The 18,613-nt window shown below is 41.2% G+C and overlaps 2 protein-coding genes across 2 annotated transcripts in view; both read left to right on the top strand.

Moving 5' to 3' along the window:
- espn (espin) overlaps window positions 1-16,886 on the top strand; it is a gene marked incomplete at both ends in the record, with an annotated part of 36,272 nt that extends 19,386 nt beyond the window's left edge. The window contains 6 exons of the mRNA XM_079272837.1: window positions 753-978; window positions 2,007-2,060; window positions 5,319-5,464; window positions 6,245-6,610; window positions 14,770-14,849; window positions 16,742-16,886. Coding sequence (XP_079128963.1) covers window positions 753-978; window positions 2,007-2,060; window positions 5,319-5,464; window positions 6,245-6,610; window positions 14,770-14,849; window positions 16,742-16,886 — 1,017 coding nt within the window. The remainder of the gene's footprint in view (window positions 1-752; window positions 979-2,006; window positions 2,061-5,318; window positions 5,465-6,244; window positions 6,611-14,769; window positions 14,850-16,741) is intronic.
- Window positions 9,108-11,156, top strand: LOC306780601 (espin-like protein; the record flags this gene model as incomplete). Its single annotated transcript, XM_079273032.1, has 1 exon — window positions 9,108-11,156. The coding sequence occupies one exon, from the start codon at window positions 9,108-9,110 to the stop codon at window positions 11,154-11,156; it is 2,049 nt and encodes a 682-aa protein (XP_079129158.1).
- Window positions 16,887-18,613: the final 1,727 nt, after the last annotated feature.

The following is an 18,613-nucleotide window of genomic DNA, read 5'->3' as shown; positions in this document are numbered from 1 at the left end:
TAAGGAAGGGGGGAGGGCGGGGTCGGGTTAAATGTCACGGCCCATTAACTTGCCCCCAGCAGAGTTATGGCACGCTTTCAGAGCGTGTCAGACACGCGCGCACTGGGAGGGGAGGGGCGCAGGGTGGGTTGGGGTTTAAGCACCATCACTTGCAGTGACAGATGGCTTCTTCCCACTGTTTCCCCTCAGTTTCCCCTCGAGATTAGGTCATATTAACTCTATTATTAGCAACAGGGTGTTTGGTCTTCATGAGTTGATTGAAGGTGGCAGGAAGCAGAGGGGACATATAATAGGGCTGCACACATGTCACTCTCGACAGTCTGAAATAATTGAATGCTCGTGCAGCCCAGTGGGAATTTCATGTGGCATGCCTATACAAGCAGGGAAAACAAATTCACCGTCACCGTTTTGTGTTTAATTGATTGTTTAATAATACTTTTTTTCTTCATTTATTTAAAAAAAAAGGTATTTTGTTGAGGCTTTCTTTTAGTTTTGTTAACACAATTTCACATGTTTTGGGAATATAACAGCTGGCAAATGGAATGCAAATATCACAACATGTTGATGATCATTGTTCAAATCGTGTTTTTAACAGTGGAATATCGCTCCGTGGGCCACCCGTCACATCCCTGTTATCAGTGATCAAATATTGGCTTACAGAGTAATATAACAATGTGGGCGCTAGGAAAAGGATCGCGTGTGAAAAATATAGCCGACTAATTCTTCTCCGTCCCTCCCTCTCCTCCGATCAGGGCTCCGTGGTATTGGAGGAGCCGAGCGACAGCCCCGCCCACAGCTCAGAGAATGGCACCACAGAGGAGTCGGCGGCGCCCCCACCTCCACCTCCGCCTCCTCTTCCTGCAAGCAATCACACACCGACACCACCTCCACCTCCTCCATTGCCCCCGGCAACCACCCACAATCACTCTGCCAGTAGCACCTCCTCCAACCAGCGACGTCTATCTTCCTCATCAGGAAGTGAGTGCCTTTTTCCCCTTTTCTTTTCTCCACCCTTTTTATCTCCCTTCATTTCCTACTTTTGTCCCCTTGCACTAGACATTTGTTGAAAGTTCTTAAAAATAGAAAAAGGCAATACATGTATTTACTGGCGATATTTATGCTTATGCACATGATTGTACAATTATTCATGGAAAGCAGCTTTCTGCTCGGGTCGAACTCAAATGATTGTTGTCTCACTGGGTAACAATTATTTGAGTCTGAACTGAGCATCCTGAATAAAGGATTATAAATTAATGATGTAGGGCTACCATTACCCAAAGAACTGGTTTAGTGTTCATCTATTTCCTTAAGTGCTTTGTGCTGCCCTGGATGCAGCGGTCTGGCAGCGTGCATGCTGTTCTAGTCTGAGGTAAAGTGGGTCAGTCTTTCTCCAAAATACTCAATTTTACTCACGATAACAAGCTTTGAAAATTGAAAAGTTGTCAAATTTGATTATGCCGAATAAAATGTCTCGTCCCTGTTAAAAGTTTAAGATCATATAACTTACTATCAGAATGTATCACATGTATTGAACTAATTAGTTGTCAACCACAATACAAAAATAAGTAGTTCATTATATAATAACTAACACACTTAGATGCAAATGAAGCACATCACACTGTTGTATCAAAGAATCCACATAACATAGCAGAGTCTGTTCAGCAAAAAATGGAGAGAAGTATCCGAGATGGCTCGGCATGCAACAGCGGATCAAACAGCAGTAACATGAAGAGCAACGAGATGAAACATACCAGCAACCTGATTGCTTTTCTCTTTCTGTAATAATTATACATTCATGCTGCTAATTTTCTTAATTGGCAAGCCAACATGGTTCTTCTGCTGATATAGCATTTTTCTCCCCATTAATCCCCTGACCGTGCGTTTCTGTTTACATGTTCCTTCTTTCGTCTGCTCCATCTCCACATGTTTCCTCTCTGTTTTTGGTTGTTTTTGGTTTTCCACCTTCTTTCCCTGCCGTGGTTTGTCCTCAATGCTGCTCTGTCAAGGCGGAGATATGTCCGCTACTCAGGCAGAGGGAGAGGCACAAAGACGGATGAAGAGTAAGTACAGACTGCCAACCAGTCTTTCAACTAAAATCAGTTCACTCGTCGTACACATCGAATTTGGGGTTCATAACAGGCCTTCACACTTTCCAGTTATCATAATCTTGAGTTTTTCATATTAATATTAACAGCGATTCAACCTGTGTATCCAGCTTATCAAAGCAAAATATAGTTGTTGTTTTTTTTTGTAACAATTGTAACATCAATTGTTAAGGAAAATTATGTATTTAAATTTTCCAAGAGGAGAAAAAGTCCTTTGATCATAATAAACAGAAGAACTATGTAGACGGGCTTATATCCACTGTACCAGTAACGCATTCAGAAAGATATTGGATTGACTGGGGTGTTGGCTGACTTTTCATTTTTGACAACATAAAAAAAATTCACCATTACAGTAGTGTTTCTTTTTAGAAAACCACCACCAAATCTTTTGGGTAATTCATTTACAGTAAGCTTTTAAATATCAATACAGTGAAGAGAAATGGAATAAATTACTTTCACGTGTACTGTAGTTTGAGGCTATACACTAAAATCCACATTTGTGAAACCCAACTATTGTGAGTATACCGAATTAGATTTTTCCAATAACCTCATTTTCTAATGAATAAAACAGTCCCATAGGGTACAAATACAAATATCTTTTGTTGTGAGGCACATATGTCATGGACACGACCTGTGAGGAAGCTCATTATTTTAAATGAAGGTTGAAGTGAAAGATCATTTACAGTATAATACGGTTTCAGCTTTGTGTCATAGCTCATCGGGCAATATATACTACTGTTTTTTACAAACCAGTAATAAACACCAATTAAGCTGTAAACTATTAATTGTTCCATTTTGGCACCTTTTTGTTGTATTTTATCTTTGCGTTTTGTTCACCAAATGTTCAATTGTCTCATCCATTTATGCGCCACCTGCTGCCTAATGGTAGGATACCAATAAAATACTTAAAGCCAAAGAGCAGTGTGTGCTCACTAATGGCAAGATTTGTCCGTCACCGTTAATCAGGTAATAAACAGTTAGGTGGTCATAAAATGAAAAGCCACCAACACATCCGAGCGCTCAAGATGAATTTACAGCTCAGATGCTCATTCTGACGATGGCAATAAACCAGGTGGCTGATTGAAAAAGCTGCGGCAACATTGTAGATTGTTAAAAAGGTTTTAATTGTGTTCTACTTATTAACCAAATGGAGAGGATCTTACTTTTTATATTACAGGACACACGTCTATCTGAAGTGCTTTGCGACAGTGCAGCCATTAACAGATGAAGCAGCCTGACTTCGATTTCTAAACCAGAGCAGGAAACCTTTTTGTGCTGTGATGTCTATCATAAAAGGCTGTCAATTGTTCTCCACCTGTCACAGCTCCACCCTCCTTTACTCTGGCAGACCTGTTGAGTCCACACCCCTGAGCCCTGAACAGAATTATTTTAAAACACACACACATAACCTTTGGCTCAAAAACATACAAATACGGTTTAATCAAACTGATACGAGTACACCGACCTCAGTCCAGTGTAACGTTTTAGCCGTGAAACCCATTTGATTGTGGATAATCCGGTGTTTCTGGAGCTCTGCAATGAAGATTTGTCTGGGGAACATGGATGAAGGTAGGCTGCTTATATTGCCAAAATTAAATCTCATACTTTATTTGTGACTGATCCAGTTACATTTCAGTAACAAATAGTTTTAGTACTCTACTGAATTATATAATCTGTTGACTCTAAACTAACCCTAAAGAGATGTCACGCGTTGTTGTAAAAGTGTGTCAGGGTTCAGCAGCTGTTTCCTTTTATTCATAAACCTTTTACGGGCCACAGTTTGAGACTGCACATTGTATAAGGCTTGTTGGTGTCGGTCATCAGACTCTTTATTTCTCTGTAATTCAGTAACTGTGAGAGTCTATGCATGTCAAGACTGTGCGTATGATTGAATTGTGTGTCAGGTTTGCTGCAGTAAGGATTGGTCTGGTAAGGTGGACTAACAAGCTGTGTGTGTGTGTGTGTGTGTGTGTGTGCCTAACTGTATCCGTCCATGTGTGCGTGTGCATGCCTGTTAATTCCTGGCCGGCTTGCCAGTGGCTCGCTGTCACTTCTAGTTACTGGTGATTCCTTTAGATTTACCCTAACTGTGATGATGGGTCTTTAATAGAATACTGCTCTCTCCTCCCCGAGAGAGAGAGAGGGGGAGAGGGAGAGCGAGGAGGGTGGCTGGCTAGCGAGGCTTTGTGTCCAGCTAGACCATTGTGGTTGCCTCAACAAGGAACATTTTTACGGGAGGACTTTTTCCGTTCCCCGAATACAAAATGAATGATCAATGAGGGACTAAGGATATTCAATTCATTGGAGGTTTATGTTCACTAAAACAGGTGAGGTAGCTGTTGGCTCTTGATGTGTTTGGGCCAACATATGTGAAAAGTAAATGTGTTAAAATAACTATGTATAGCTGCTATAATAGTTGGTTGTACGTTACATTATCACATTAGATCAAATCGTTATCCGGCCACATCTTAAATGTGCTTCTGTGTTATTGTCCTATACTTTTCCCATTGACAACTTTTTTTTGTATAAATAAGCAAGTTGTGCAAAATAAATATGGCCTCATGGATAAGCTACTTTGGCATTGCCTGATTGACAATTCAATTTTCTTTCTTTCTTTTATCCATCTTTGAGCAGTGAAAATGCAATTCCTTTGTAATGGCAGTTCCAAGAGAGGTCGCACTTGAAGATTTGTTGCATTATTCAGATTAGGGTTCATGGAAACCTGGAGTGAAATCATTTGGAATTGCTTCTCCCCATCTAATCCCAGCTAACTGCAATTGTTGACTGATGCAACAGTTGCATATTGTGTTGAATTCACATTGGTTCATTTGCAATGTCTTGGCAATATATTTAAGGGAGTTTAGTAGCTGGGAATTTGATAAATCCTCATTGTGTTTCAGAGATGCATGTCTAAAGCAAACCGTGAACTCAAAAGGGTTATAAATGAAAACACTAATCACAGTAAAACATCTAAAAAAGAACCTTATTAAGCTTATCCTTGAGAGACAGGCTCAGTAGATGCCATAATGACCTCCCGTCACTGTGCAACATGCTGGAGGGCAGCATTGTTACCTGGATGAAATATTTAACACTGAAATGCCACCCAACCGTTCTCTCTCTCCCTCTTCTTCAGTGTATCTCTATCCCTCACTCTCTCCCTCCGTCTTTCTTTCTGCTCGGTTTCACTTTTCTCCTCCATCCTTTTGTCTGCAGGCACAAAATCTTTCAACATGATGTCCCCCACTGGCGACAACTCTGAGCTGCTGGCAGAGATCAAAGCAGGGAGGAGCCTCAAGCCAACAGCTCACAGTAAAGGCTACACCACTGTGTTTTCCAAGAGCGGACCCACAGGCAACAATGTAGGTCCACAGCCCTCCACAACCACTGACGACACAATTATGTAACAGTCACGGACAAATACGGAAATTCAGCCACAGGGTTATCAATCACTTGTGCATTTGATGTCACTTTGTCTCTCCATTTTAAACCAAGTATAGACACACTGACTTAAATGAATCCAGAAAAATGACAGAAATTAAGTCAAATTATCCCAAACCCATCAAAGGTGTGATTAATAGGTATTCAGGGACATACCTGTGACACACCTCTACATCACTGTCCACCAGTGAACCCCTCTGTAATGCTTCCTTCATGATAATATAAGTGCAACTTTATAAATCAGAATTTAATTTTCACGAATGATTCCGGGTTCTTGCCACAGAATTTGTTAATTGCCAAGTTTGATAAGTTTGTAAACTGTGCACGATGTTAGCGAGGGGACAGCGGAGCTCTCTGAACTCGACGGATAGATCCCTTCAATCATGGGAACTGTAGTACTGTTGCTCCATTGAGAAATGTCATGACCGCAATAACTTGATACACATTAGAGTGTCATCATTTATACTGAATGAGTCAGAGTCAACATGGTCATACATCGCATGAGTTACACTTAAGCTCGAAGAATATGTCCGAATCTGGAAGAAATTTGGCATTGTGTGAAATATGAACCTTTTACCAGAATGTCTAACTCTGCCTTACAGTTGTATTTTTCTAAGGATGTAAATAAGAGAGTGGTTACTAGTTTTAAGTTTTGTCACAGACCATGTTTTCCTGGCCATTGGTGTCTTTTTTCTGTCTAGGAAAACGCTGCATCACCACCAGAGACCCGCACATCTAGCCCACTACCCAAGCCATCGTCCACTCCACCATCCAATACGTCTGTCGCCTCACCACCGGCCACCCCGAGTCCTAGTCCCAGTCCTACTGGTTCCGGATCCGCCAGGACCTTGTCGACCTCTGCTGGCTACGAGCAACTGTGCTCCAATGCCGTTATTAATGGGAACAGCGGCGGAGCAGAGTTGGGGCGAAAGACGAGCCTTGCGGATGTGGAAGCGCTCGTGCCCACTCTTGACGAACAGGGGAAAGCGATCCCTGAATGGAAGAGACAGGTGATGGTGCGAAAGCTTCAGGTCAAGATGCAAGAGGAGGAGGAGCACAAGCGAAAGGTAGGCATGATGTTGCATGGCTGTGGAAAGATCTAGAAGCTTTATTGTGTCTTAGCTATCCCATTTGTGGTCCGGTACATTTTGAAATGCTCTTGATTATATATGGCTCAATTTGAAATAAATAACAACACAAAGGGGATAGCTGGCGCTTGGATTTCAGTGTTCATTTTTGTGATTTTGAACAATGAGGTTGTATGAATGTTGTTTTAGTATTCATGCATGACATGTGTTTTGCTGTCTTGTTGACTTGTCAATTAAACAGTTAGTCGGGGTAAAACAGCCAATGGGAGTTGAGACTACACATTCATCTTTGCTTTCCTGATAGTGTGATCGAGTTTTTCTTGTCTGTCAAATGAGACGCAGTGAGGGACTTGATCACTTTTGAGCATTTTTACAATTGAATTGCCTTCACCTGCCTTACACTTACTTATCTTGAGACCAAATAAAATGACCTGCGTTTCAGTCAGAACACTGGACTTGTTTCACAATAAAGCGTCTAAATTTGATTATTTGGCTTTAGAATCAAGTGGCCACATTCACCAATATCTTAAATTTGTTCTTAAATTTGTTCTTAAGAAAGGTCCTAAGAAAAGTCTACATGATTCAAGACATGTTAAACGGGATAATTGTTTGTACCTGTGTACGTATAAGGATGAATGCCATTGTCCTCGTAAAGCGAAGGCATGTGCCAGTTGTACCTAATTAGCATAGGCAAGCAGCCTGCCAATCTGCATGAAAGGGCATGAAATGTATAGTTGTGAAATGTGTTGTGCACTCTGCAAATACAATAAAAAGTTTAAAGATAAAGCGGTAAACACTTAGAACTTTGTTTTGGTTTCCGCTTTGTTTTTGTAAACCTGGTAGTAAGAGGGTTGCCAATTGGGTCAACGTCTCCTCGTGCAACGGTTTGAAGCCTGTGACACGTGTCAATTTACGCTTGATACATACATACGGTCTTTTCAAAATAAACTTCACAGGAAACTCAGTAAGGTTTAGGCAACAAAAGCACTTACCAGTAGTTAGATTTAGTAATAGAATGTTGTTTGGGTTCAAATAACTACGGAAGTGCTATTACTTAAGTACGCAGGTTACGTGACAAAAACATCGACATTGACAACTGCCTTCTTCTGGCTTAAAGATCGCTGTTTGTTGGACCCATAGAACTTCCCTCCCACCCTGAATTAAAGATAACACAAAAAAACTAATATTATTCCAATTATTTGCAACATCTCAGCTGTGAGCTCTTGCATATGCGTAAATTCTGTTCTACAAATCCCAAATTTGAAAACATTGGTCAATGTCAGGATCTTTGTGAAGATTGCATGAGTGGGTTTTAGGAAGACATTTATTTCCAACGTTTGGTTAATGAGGCCCAATGACATCTAGTAATCTAGCGGTTAATGCAGTGTGTTGAGACAAGATAATAAGTAATTCATAGTTTTAGTAATCTGAACAATCTTATACTCTTAAATGAACCAGCAGGTAGAGCTTTGTCTACAATGTCCTTTAGTGACGGTGATGATCTATTGATGTGCAGTAGCATCATTGGCATGTCCAACTGGCTCTCAGGCCTAAACTAAGCTGAACAGAGTATTTTAGTGATATTTATTCCCTTGTAAAAAATACAAAAGATAACTTATTAAAGAACATTTGACCTAACTTGCTCTACATGTAGTCATCCATATACGTACAAATTTTCAAATTTCTTTGTTTCTTGATTCATTTCTATGCATGTTTCCTTTTTCATATTTACAGTCTTTATTAATAACAAAGATACTTTTTGGGGTGCAGTGAATTGAATACTTGACTACAATGCCCATCACGACATGAACACACTTTGGACTCTCAGTGTGGGCTGGTGTTTGATGATGGAGTTTTGTGGCTCCAAGTTGATACATGCTGATTCAGTGGTGTGATGCCAAGCCCATTCACACGACAGGTCCACCAGTAACAATAACAAAAATACTAAATACTACATATATATTTTTTATATATATATATATATATATATATATCTGATCTCTCCCATTGTCCGTTTTTATAGTCTTAGTTAGTAAACTACACAAATGCTGAATATTCTGCTTTTACTGCCATCCAGCAGTTAAGTCTTTCATGTGTCTGCGTCTCAAATATGTTGTAACACTGCATTGTGGTGCAATGTTGCAATACACACATATACATACACATACACACACACAAAAGGACAAAGCTTTCTCTGTTCTCCTTGACTCAAAATTAAAAGTCCTGTGCTTGTAATGAGGCAGTGCCATTGCACCACTTAATCCATGTAAATCCTGTGTGTCGAGATGGATTTGAAGTGAAACGTGTGTTCACACCAGGAACTTTGAGCTGAAGGAATCCTCCTTCCTTCCCTTTGTTCTTGTCTTTTGGTCTCCTTTGGCCTCTGATTTAGTTTGCGGCAAGCGGACACTACCAGCCTCAGGAGTGGCACTACTCCCATATCCACAATGCCATTTTGGGCCCATTTGGGGAACTGATGACAGAGGATGACCTCAACCTTATCGAGAAACAAATTGAGAACCTGCAAGTCATGCACAAAGTTTCAGAAGTTGAGAAGGAGCTGGAAGAACTTGAGCGGGAGCTTCACCAGCTCCTTCCAGTTTCTGCTGCCCTCAATCAAGGGCACTTCTCAGTCAATCCAAAGCAGGTACATGGCCAAGCTGAAGATCTTCCAGCCTGGTGCAGCAAGATTTCTACCCTGCTCAAGAGTATGGCCCTTCTTCTTGCCACCCTGGGGGGGAAAGAGATAGACATCTTGGATCTAATATGTCCTGGATATTCTCAAGAAGAGGCGAGGAATGTGAGCCCAGGTCAATCGGAACTAGGACAATCCGTTGGCACTGGCTTAATTGGACGATCTCAGTCCTTCTCAACAAGAGAGGATGTAGAGAATGAGATAAAGCAGTGTGGAGTTTCAGTGAAGAACCTCAAGGCCAATTATGAAATTCAGAATGAGCAGTCTAAAGATAACAATGCAAATAGGGTGTACATGCGCAAAAGGTCACTCCCTGTGGTCAGTCAGTCTAGTTATCGTCCGGAGACAATTCATGAGGATGATGTCCCTTGTTCCTCTGCTGAGGTCCCTCAGTCCCATACCAATGGAGATTTACCGTTAGTGGAAGAATCGGTCTTACCACTTGTTGAAGAGCCAGTTATTATCGCATCTCATGCTCCTAAGACGTATGCGCCCTCTGAGATAATGGCTCCAACTAACATTGAACACTTCAATCAGGTTCTTTCTTCAGACCCCTTTTTAAATGATGGTCAATTAACAAGAAGCTTGGAGGTTCAGACAGATCTAAGCTATGTCCAGGAAGGCATTGAAATGAGGAAAGAAAGAATTGTCTTTCTGTTCCTTGAACACTGGCGGAAGTATACCATCTCTGAAACGTATCGGACTAAACATACTGGCAGGCGAGGAAGTCATTTAGACGTGTGCTGTGAGGACTACAACCAATTCAGTGCACAGATCGGTGGTGAAATGCAGAGCGAAGACGATAAACTCCTCCTTTTCATGAAGTCGAAGCAGGTGGTAGGGAATCTGATTGGCCACTGGAGGACAATTATGAGTCAAGTGCCCACACGCCAGATCCGCAGGCTGAGTCGTGCCCAGATGATCTACTGGCCAGAGCACTTCTTGCCCCACATAAACGGCTCGCCTGTGAGTTATAAAAGCCTCACCCTTGACCTCTTCATGCTCGGATACTTCCAGTTGTTGGAAATGAACATGTCTCGCAGTGAGCGCAAATTCCGCCACCTCTTGTGCTACGAGATGTTTGACCGTCTTGGCAGCCATAAATGGGAGGTCATAAGGCAGTTTCACAAGGAGGTCATGGAGGAAATTGAGAGAGGGAAGCGAGACTGGGCGGATGGTTTTGAAGACATAAAACAGAAGTATTTTGGAGACTCAATTGATGGGGGAGGTGTGATGACGGCTTCTCTACATTCCATGTCTCCTGACGTGTCCATTATGCAGGACTCACTCCCTCCCCCACCTTCTCATCCTCCACCTCCTCCACCACCTACCCATCCTGCTCCACCAGCCCCACAATCAAATGTTTCTCAAGCATCATCACCTGCTGCCATATCTGACAATGGCCAGTGTGTGGTGCCGGGAACCCTGCAGAATTCATTGGAGGAACATACTCGGGGGGATTTAAAAAACAGTGAGCAGATATCATCAAATGGGGCAGTAGTTTCTAATGGAAAAGGTTCAGAGCAGGATCATACGCAGAGCTCGACAACCGAAACTGAACAACACACTAATGCAACGGCAAAAGCCGAGACACTGCAGGACACAACAGAAAGCACAGCACCAGATCCAGTGAAAGATGTTCCACCTCTTACTGTTAAAATCATACAGGAACCCGATGTTCATAAACCTCCACCCAGGGATGAACATAATGAAGACTCCATTAAAGTGATCTATGAGCTAAAAGAGTTCAGCAATGAGGAGATCATCAGATACATTGACCGAAGCTTTGCCTTTTGGAAAGAGAAGGAAGCTGAGCTTTTTGATATCTAACAATAATGTGGACTAAGGGTTCACTAAAAGACCAGTTCACCTGGACAACCAGAGGAAATGCATAAAAAGCAGGATCGGGTAAACTAACCTGCGAAGTGGAGTATGCTTAGAAAGGAAACTAATCTGGTGTGTTAGCTATTAGGCGCACGTCACATAAGGGACTTAACTGCGGAAAAGCAAAGAGCATCCACTTAGCTGAACTGACTTTACCTTTTGCATATGCTGAAGTGGAGGAAAAGAAAGCATGTGATGTCAAAAGACACACAAATTTGCGACAAGCATATATTTTAGAATTGTGTTGAACTGAGAGCTTTTTTTAATCGAATATGACTGCCATGGCACACTACTTCTAGGAAAGTTATTAAAAGGAAAAGATTTGCCATAAAAGTCATGTAGTGCGTTTGTTCGACACCTTTGTCATGAAAGACATAACTGGTAAATCTTTGCACACTAGAAATAAAATACTGACAGTTTCATAAAACTAATCAATTCATTCTTGATACCCGGTAAGAGGGAAACGCATTCAAATACGTTATGGGATCTTTGTTGTTTGAAAGCAAAGATCTTTAGTGGGTTTGCAAGAGTTTATGGTTACTTTGTGGTTCAAAGATGGCCCTTGTCTTCAAGCCTGAGACTGTGTGCTTTTGTTTATGGACTGTGTGCCTGTCATTATATACAAAAAACATGAACAGGAATGGTAAATGCAAGGCTTGCAGAAACCGATCTGAGCTTTTTCATGAGTAATTCATGGCTCAAAATCGCAAAAACAAACACATTTCTGTCAGCAAACTTAAACATTAATTTGACAAAGCTGTTATCAACTAAAGTTCAACATCAAATCAAAGATTGTAATCGTCCGTTCCTTCATTTTTGTTACTCTGTTTATAATTTGAGTGTTGTTGAGGGATCTGTTCAAGCTTTACATCATTTAAATGTGTGATCCTTTATTATTTGGTTTCTACATTCCTGATGGAAATAAAGTTTGTTGACATTTTTGTGATTAAATGACTTCAGTAGTTCTTTCCTAAAACATTCTACTTCAACTGTTGCGGTTACTCAACTGACAAACATGGCCGACGTAATATTTCAATTATCTGATATACAGTATGTACCAATGAAAGAGCTATTGTCTAGCACCGATTGCGTAATCCTCGGCTGCGACGAACCACACTATGCTCACAGTGTCTCTTCTGTCTCCATCAAGATTACCTTCGAATAACCCTCTTAGCACCACCCGCTGTCATGCTATCTGTGGCTTACAGGAGGCATAAGGAGGTTACAGTGAATCGTCATCAACTCACAGCCCAAAAAGGAAGGCAGTCAGCTGGTAAACTTAACGGCCTATACATAGATTTGCATTTATGTACAGTATTTGTTCTAGATTTGGTGAAGCTATTGCACAGTATTGAGTGCGTGGTGAATGTTTTTCATACTACATTGAAGTTCGACAGTGGAAGTCATGAACAGAACTACCATTTGTTCCACTTGTAATCCATCAAGCTTGCACACTGCACAAGGTCAAATATTTGTATTAACAGAACTGCCTATACATACGCGAATGACCGTCGAGTCAACACGAAGTCCAGACAATGGAGAGCATTAGCAAATAAAACACAACAAAGACTGTTGAAGTTGTTGAATTGATATTGACTTCATTGTCTAGGAAACCAGATGGAAAGATTGTATTAAATCTAAAACTATACTGTACAAACCTGGCAACAGGTTGTGTAACTGACTGTTTATAGTTGATCTAAGCAGAGTTCTGCTCAGGCATGACATAGATATCCCTTTGTAGCCTGTATCCACATCAAGACTGAATCGGACCTGCAATGCATGTCAAATTCATGACCAACGGCAACCCACAAGAACATAATACGAGTAGCTAATAAGCTGTTCCTTTTAACATGCCAGCAATAACTGATCAAAGTGGCTGATAAAAATGAATTCAGAACTTCTTCCTCAGAGGATTATTGAGAATTTTGAGAAACTTGCCTGTAAACAATATTGATGCTTGCCAAGCTATTGCAATGTATTGGCTACACCCTCGGACTCAAACGGATGTAGTCTGTTGGCGCAGAGGAAGACGACCCGTCATAAAAACGAATAACTTTTTTTGTTCCATTGGGTAGAGGCTGGGTAACAACTTAATTTCTAACTGGACAGGTTTGAATCTTGTGCGGAGTTTGCGCGTTATCTCCATGTTCATCTGGTCTCCATTCAGTGCTCTAGTTACCTCTAAAAGACACCCTATGTTGTGAGGGCAACACTAATGATCTTAATGCTAATGTGACTGATTCAATTAAAGTCAAATGGGCAGTGCATGACAGTAACTTTGCTCAGCTTAGAGGTTCAAAAAGTCACTGATGAACTACTTCCACTCATGCAAGTTGGTTTGTATGGATGTACTAACTCAACTCTGCAACACTGCGCACTCTAATTATGTGTGCATGTCCCTTTCCTGCTGATCATACAACATAGCTGGTATGGAATGTTGTATATGACCCATTTTTAAGTACCAAGCACAAGTGCATCTTTGATGACATCTTTGGATGAACAGTAGTAAATAAAAGTTGTTCCAACAGCAATACAACCCACGATTGGCCATTTTATTAATTACCATCTCACATGTGCACTTCCGCACTTCGATCAGTCTATTTTTTTTTTCTCTTGCTCCGTAATTCCCGGGGGAATCATTAATAATGTACCGTGTATATAATCTTACCTGGGATAATGTTTGCCGGGGCAAGTGAAATGCTTCAGTCAGAGGAATGCGAAAGGGTAATCGACATCTCATCAGTTGAAGATGAGAAATCCAAGATTGCTGCCCTCTTTCTCTCCCCCCGCTCCACCTCCGATTACAGCCCGAAAGAGAGGAAAGGATCCAGTTACCGTGTGTGTGCGCCATCTGCCAAAAATGTCCTGTAAAACAGTGTCCTGTCCATTTAGGAGGCGTTATCTTATTCTACAGAAGTAGGATAAGAGAACCTATTGTGAGTGTATGTGTGCTCTATTTGCTGTTGAAGTACATACATCCTTTTACACAGTACACTCTATGCTCTATATATACGCAGTTCCATAAAGCCCATTTGTCAAAGGTTTGACATTTGAGAATGTGTATACTGGACTAATAAGTTGAGCTCATGTTTCATTACAGATTTGCTATGCAGGTGTTATCCTGCTCTCTCCAGCATGTAGAGAGGCTTTATGCGAGGCTGCAAGCATGAAGCACATCAATGCCACCTCTGATTGAGGTTTTCAAAGCCCTTGACCTAACACTTTATTACAAGCACCATAGTATTACAACCAGCTTGAGGCCCTCTGTAACTCAGGTTTCAGTCGGCAGGTTTATTGAATGAATAACTTTGCAGAGTAAGACCACGGAAAAGCCAATTTACTGCAACAGAGATTGATGTAAGTATTTAAAAACTAAAATGAGTGTTGAATGACTTTGTTTTTACACATGTGACTTGTGTGAACTGTGGGAGACCCTTTATTGCATTGAACACCAATTAAATTGTGTTTTAGATTATTTGTATGGTTCTAATAATTTCAGCTGTTGTAGATCAAATTCTTTACTGACTGGCATGGGGCCCCTATATCTGTCCCTCCACAGGATGAGGAGGAGGCTGCACGCCTGGCATCGATACCGGCCTGGAGGAGAGACATGATGAAGAAGAAAATGGATGAAGAGAGGTGAGTAACGAAGCTGTGTTGCTCTGCACGTCTGGTTTTTTTTTGTCTCATCTTGTACCATATTCATTATATCCTGGGCCAGAAGGGGGAGATTGAGCTCACCGGGTTCAAATATGTTAGTGTGTTTGTGTCTCTTAACAAAGATAACCTTGGAAGTAAGGACGGGAGGGTCATGCTAAAATGACCATTATTTGTACCAATTTTCAGACAAACCTAAACAAAAGTGTTTTGACTGGCGCATGGGGTTTGGTCTCCAGTATTAGATGGCATTTAACTCAAGATGGTTTAGTTATGAAATGACAGAACGTGAGACGTCTGGAAGAAAAGATGACAAATTTGTCCCGTTACAATCTTCTACAAGTTCTGTGCTACAGTCTTCATCTGTCTACGGTGTTGTATGAAACGTGTTGATCCGTTTAGAAAGATATTTCTTACTTATTGTATAGTGTATATAAGTGCCATTACAGTGATCTCTACTCAGTTGATTTTTTAACATTCCCTGTTTTGTCATTGGTCCGCCTTACAATAATGTCCAACTTGTTTTGACTCATTGAATAACTTGCTGTTGCCGTTTGAGATATTTACACCTTTTCTTCTTCTGCTTATGTCCTCCTGATGTGGCATGGAACAACAAAGGTAAGAAGACATTATTTATTCCTCACAGTAATATTTACATTAACCTTGATGATTGGAGAAACAAGTCTCCTGAATTTCCTCACTGCTGGAGACGAAACATTTGAAATCAAGTCTTCCATTTAGTGGCCACAAATGGTCAAATGGAATCGAAATGCGTTGCTAACATTGCCGTGTTTTAGTACTTTAGGAGAGTTAACTTAGCAAAGCTGACTAAGGTTCGGTGTTTCGGGTTCAACTGCTGCTATAATTTCCATGTGTTTTAAGCCTTTTGCTAATTATTCCCATGTGTGCTGAGCAGCCCATCCCATTATATCAACAGAGTGACGTAATGTTACGCAATTCTTTTGTTTTTCGTGACCCTGTTGACCTCAGTGCTCAAATACACATCTGTCAAAGTAGATATTTTGGCATATGTGAGCAAGAGAAGCACAGGTGTATGCTATTATGCTAATTGGTAAGATTAAAAAATGATTGTATCCCATTCTGGTGAGTTGGTCCCAGGCTCCTGGTGCATGCTGGCTCACTGTTATGGCTTTCTGGGACACTTAATGGAACCAAGCCATCGTTAACAAAGTTTGTTTCATATGTGCCTCTCCTGCCATAAATACTTCTGGTTATCATATTTTTCTATTCGTTAGTTGCTTTCTGGAGCTGTGTACAGAAGAACTTCACTACACAATTGTACTGTGTATGAAATACACCGTATTACCAAAAGTATGTGGGCAGCCTGGTCCACCACACACAGCACAATGTACTTTTGTTATGGTGAGGGCTTTGTCCTCTGGTTCCAGTGAAGAGACATCTTAATGCAGCGTTATTTAAGCCCCGCTTTGTGACAAAGGCCCTCTCCAGTTTCGTTGTGACAATGGCCATGCGCACGAAGCCAGGTCCATAGTGTTTCCAGTTCCCAGTTTGGTTTTGAAGAACTAGGCTGACCAGCAGGGATCCCTGATCTCAACCCCCCTACGAGCCAGACTCCAGACCCTTTGAATGAGATGGTGGTGTCCAAACACTTTTGGCCATGTGGTGTAGCAAGCAAGATGCATGACGAAGAGACACATTAGAGAACCAAACTGGAGTACTAATTGTTTCTATATTGTAATATATGAACTGGTTTGATGTGAGATTTTTTTTAGAAGGCCTATTATTAACAAATTCCCTTTTAAAGAAAACCTTATAAAAAGCTTCCATCACAATTCTAACGTCTATTTTTTTTTTCTGGCCCTTTGTCCACCTTTCTTCATGGATGCATCTAGAAAAGTGGAGCAGCAGGCCAAACAGGTGAAAGATATGGAGGAGAAGACGGAGCTGGAGCGACTACGGAACCTGGGTTACGACGAGACCAAGCTGGCCCCCTGGCAGCGACAGATCATTCTGAAGAAAGGGGATATAGCCAAATAGTGAACTGGGCCGTCTCTCTCCCTACGATGCCCCGCCCTCCCACACCCACCCCCAAGGCCTTCACTGAACACCCTCCCCATCCCTGATCCTCTACCCTGCACTGTATACTGGACAGCGGGGGAGAGCTTGTCTTCTCTGCACCCTGTCTTCGACGTCCAGAAACACAGGACCATACTGACCATTTGCTGCTGTCCACACCGGCTTTGAGGCTCAGCGTGGGAGGCATTACTCGCCGCCCTCCACTGAAAGTCTCATCAACACAAACTCTTGGTCGTTTAGTGCTAACAATAACTATGACAATGCGCTGATTCTCCTCGCTTAAGACACTTACTATAAATGTGTCCTTAACTCAACTAAGGTTATCTTGTAGTATCTATACTTGCTTTCTTCTAATATCAATCGCAGCTATTTCCCATAGAAGAGTTGCTGAAACAAACAGGTGTGGTAGAGATTGTAACGGGCTACTTCATTGCATGTCTATTTTCCCTCCATTAGCCATACTCACCATTATGTAATAAATGGAAAAGTAGCTCTATTACAGTTGTCACCTGAAGGTGGTGGCATGGACATACTCTGCAAATGCTTATTAAACCCTGAAGCAGCTAATGCGTTCTGTATGTAGACAATATCATATCTTAGTCATGGGATTTTTTTTTTTTTTTAATCAAGCTCATCGAAGCACCTTCTAAATGACTTCATTTTACTGCCAGAGTTGTAATCCTAACAGCGCTCGAACTAACTCTGTTTCTTTAGGCAAGTGTGTTGTCATTTGGACTATTGGTGTATATGATATTTTGAATAATGTTAAGATTATGTAGCTGTGCAAATTTAATTTTACAAAATATCACTGGAAAAATGAACCAATTTAAGTTTTTCTATATGTGACCTAAATGTCAAGCTGTTGTGATGATGAATGTGAATTGTTGCGTGCATGTGTGTATCGAGCATGTTGTCATGTATTATTAAGCACATTTGGACCCAGGACCCTAGAATTTCAATGAAAAACTAAATACAGACAAACAATCCTGCTAGGTTTCTTTTTGAACACGGCCTTTCTAAAAAAAAAACAACAACAAAGAACATGCCCATGTGAAGTGCAGCATCCAGATGCCTCCTCTGCACACTGAATATTGCAAAGGTAGAGAGAAGACATCAGTTTGTCCTGCGTCCCGTTCCGACCTTCGCCCCACTAACCTGGAGGATAAATCTTTGATGAGCAGATCTGCTTACGGAATACAGACTGTTCTCTGTCTCCAAGTAACAGCCGTAACATTAAAATGTACTGTTCCTTAGATAACATCAGCTGTGTATTCATGATCTGCAGCTGCGAGTGTGAAGAGTCCGGTTCCAATACTCAAACATCTGATTATAATAAGCTGAACAAGACTTATACATACTGTATAATTCACATTTGGGTAGCTACTTTTTAAGTGACAGACTGTTGATAATTATACAGCTAATTTTATTTATAATTTCTAAGCTGTTCCTTCCAGTTCCAGGTTTTCAAACATTCCTAGGATTCACACATTTGTTGGGCTTGGGTTCATCAATTAGGGTTTAAATATTGAAATGTGGGACAGCTGTGTTGAATGTTTGTGGGTAACATTTGAAATGTGAGCAGAGCATGAATTAAGAGTAACTGAAGCTCACCATCATGTCGGATGTCTCCTGCTGAGCGTGACACATACGTGTTCCCACACGATGGAAATGATTCCCGATGGTAACTA

The sequence above is a fragment of the Melanostigma gelatinosum genome (genome assembly GCF_949748355.1).
Source record: "Melanostigma gelatinosum genome assembly, chromosome: 8".
Taxonomy (NCBI): domain Eukaryota; kingdom Metazoa; phylum Chordata; class Actinopteri; order Perciformes; family Zoarcidae; genus Melanostigma; species Melanostigma gelatinosum.
Note: the sequence above shows the minus strand (reverse complement) of the source record. Positions and strands in the feature narration are given on the sequence as shown.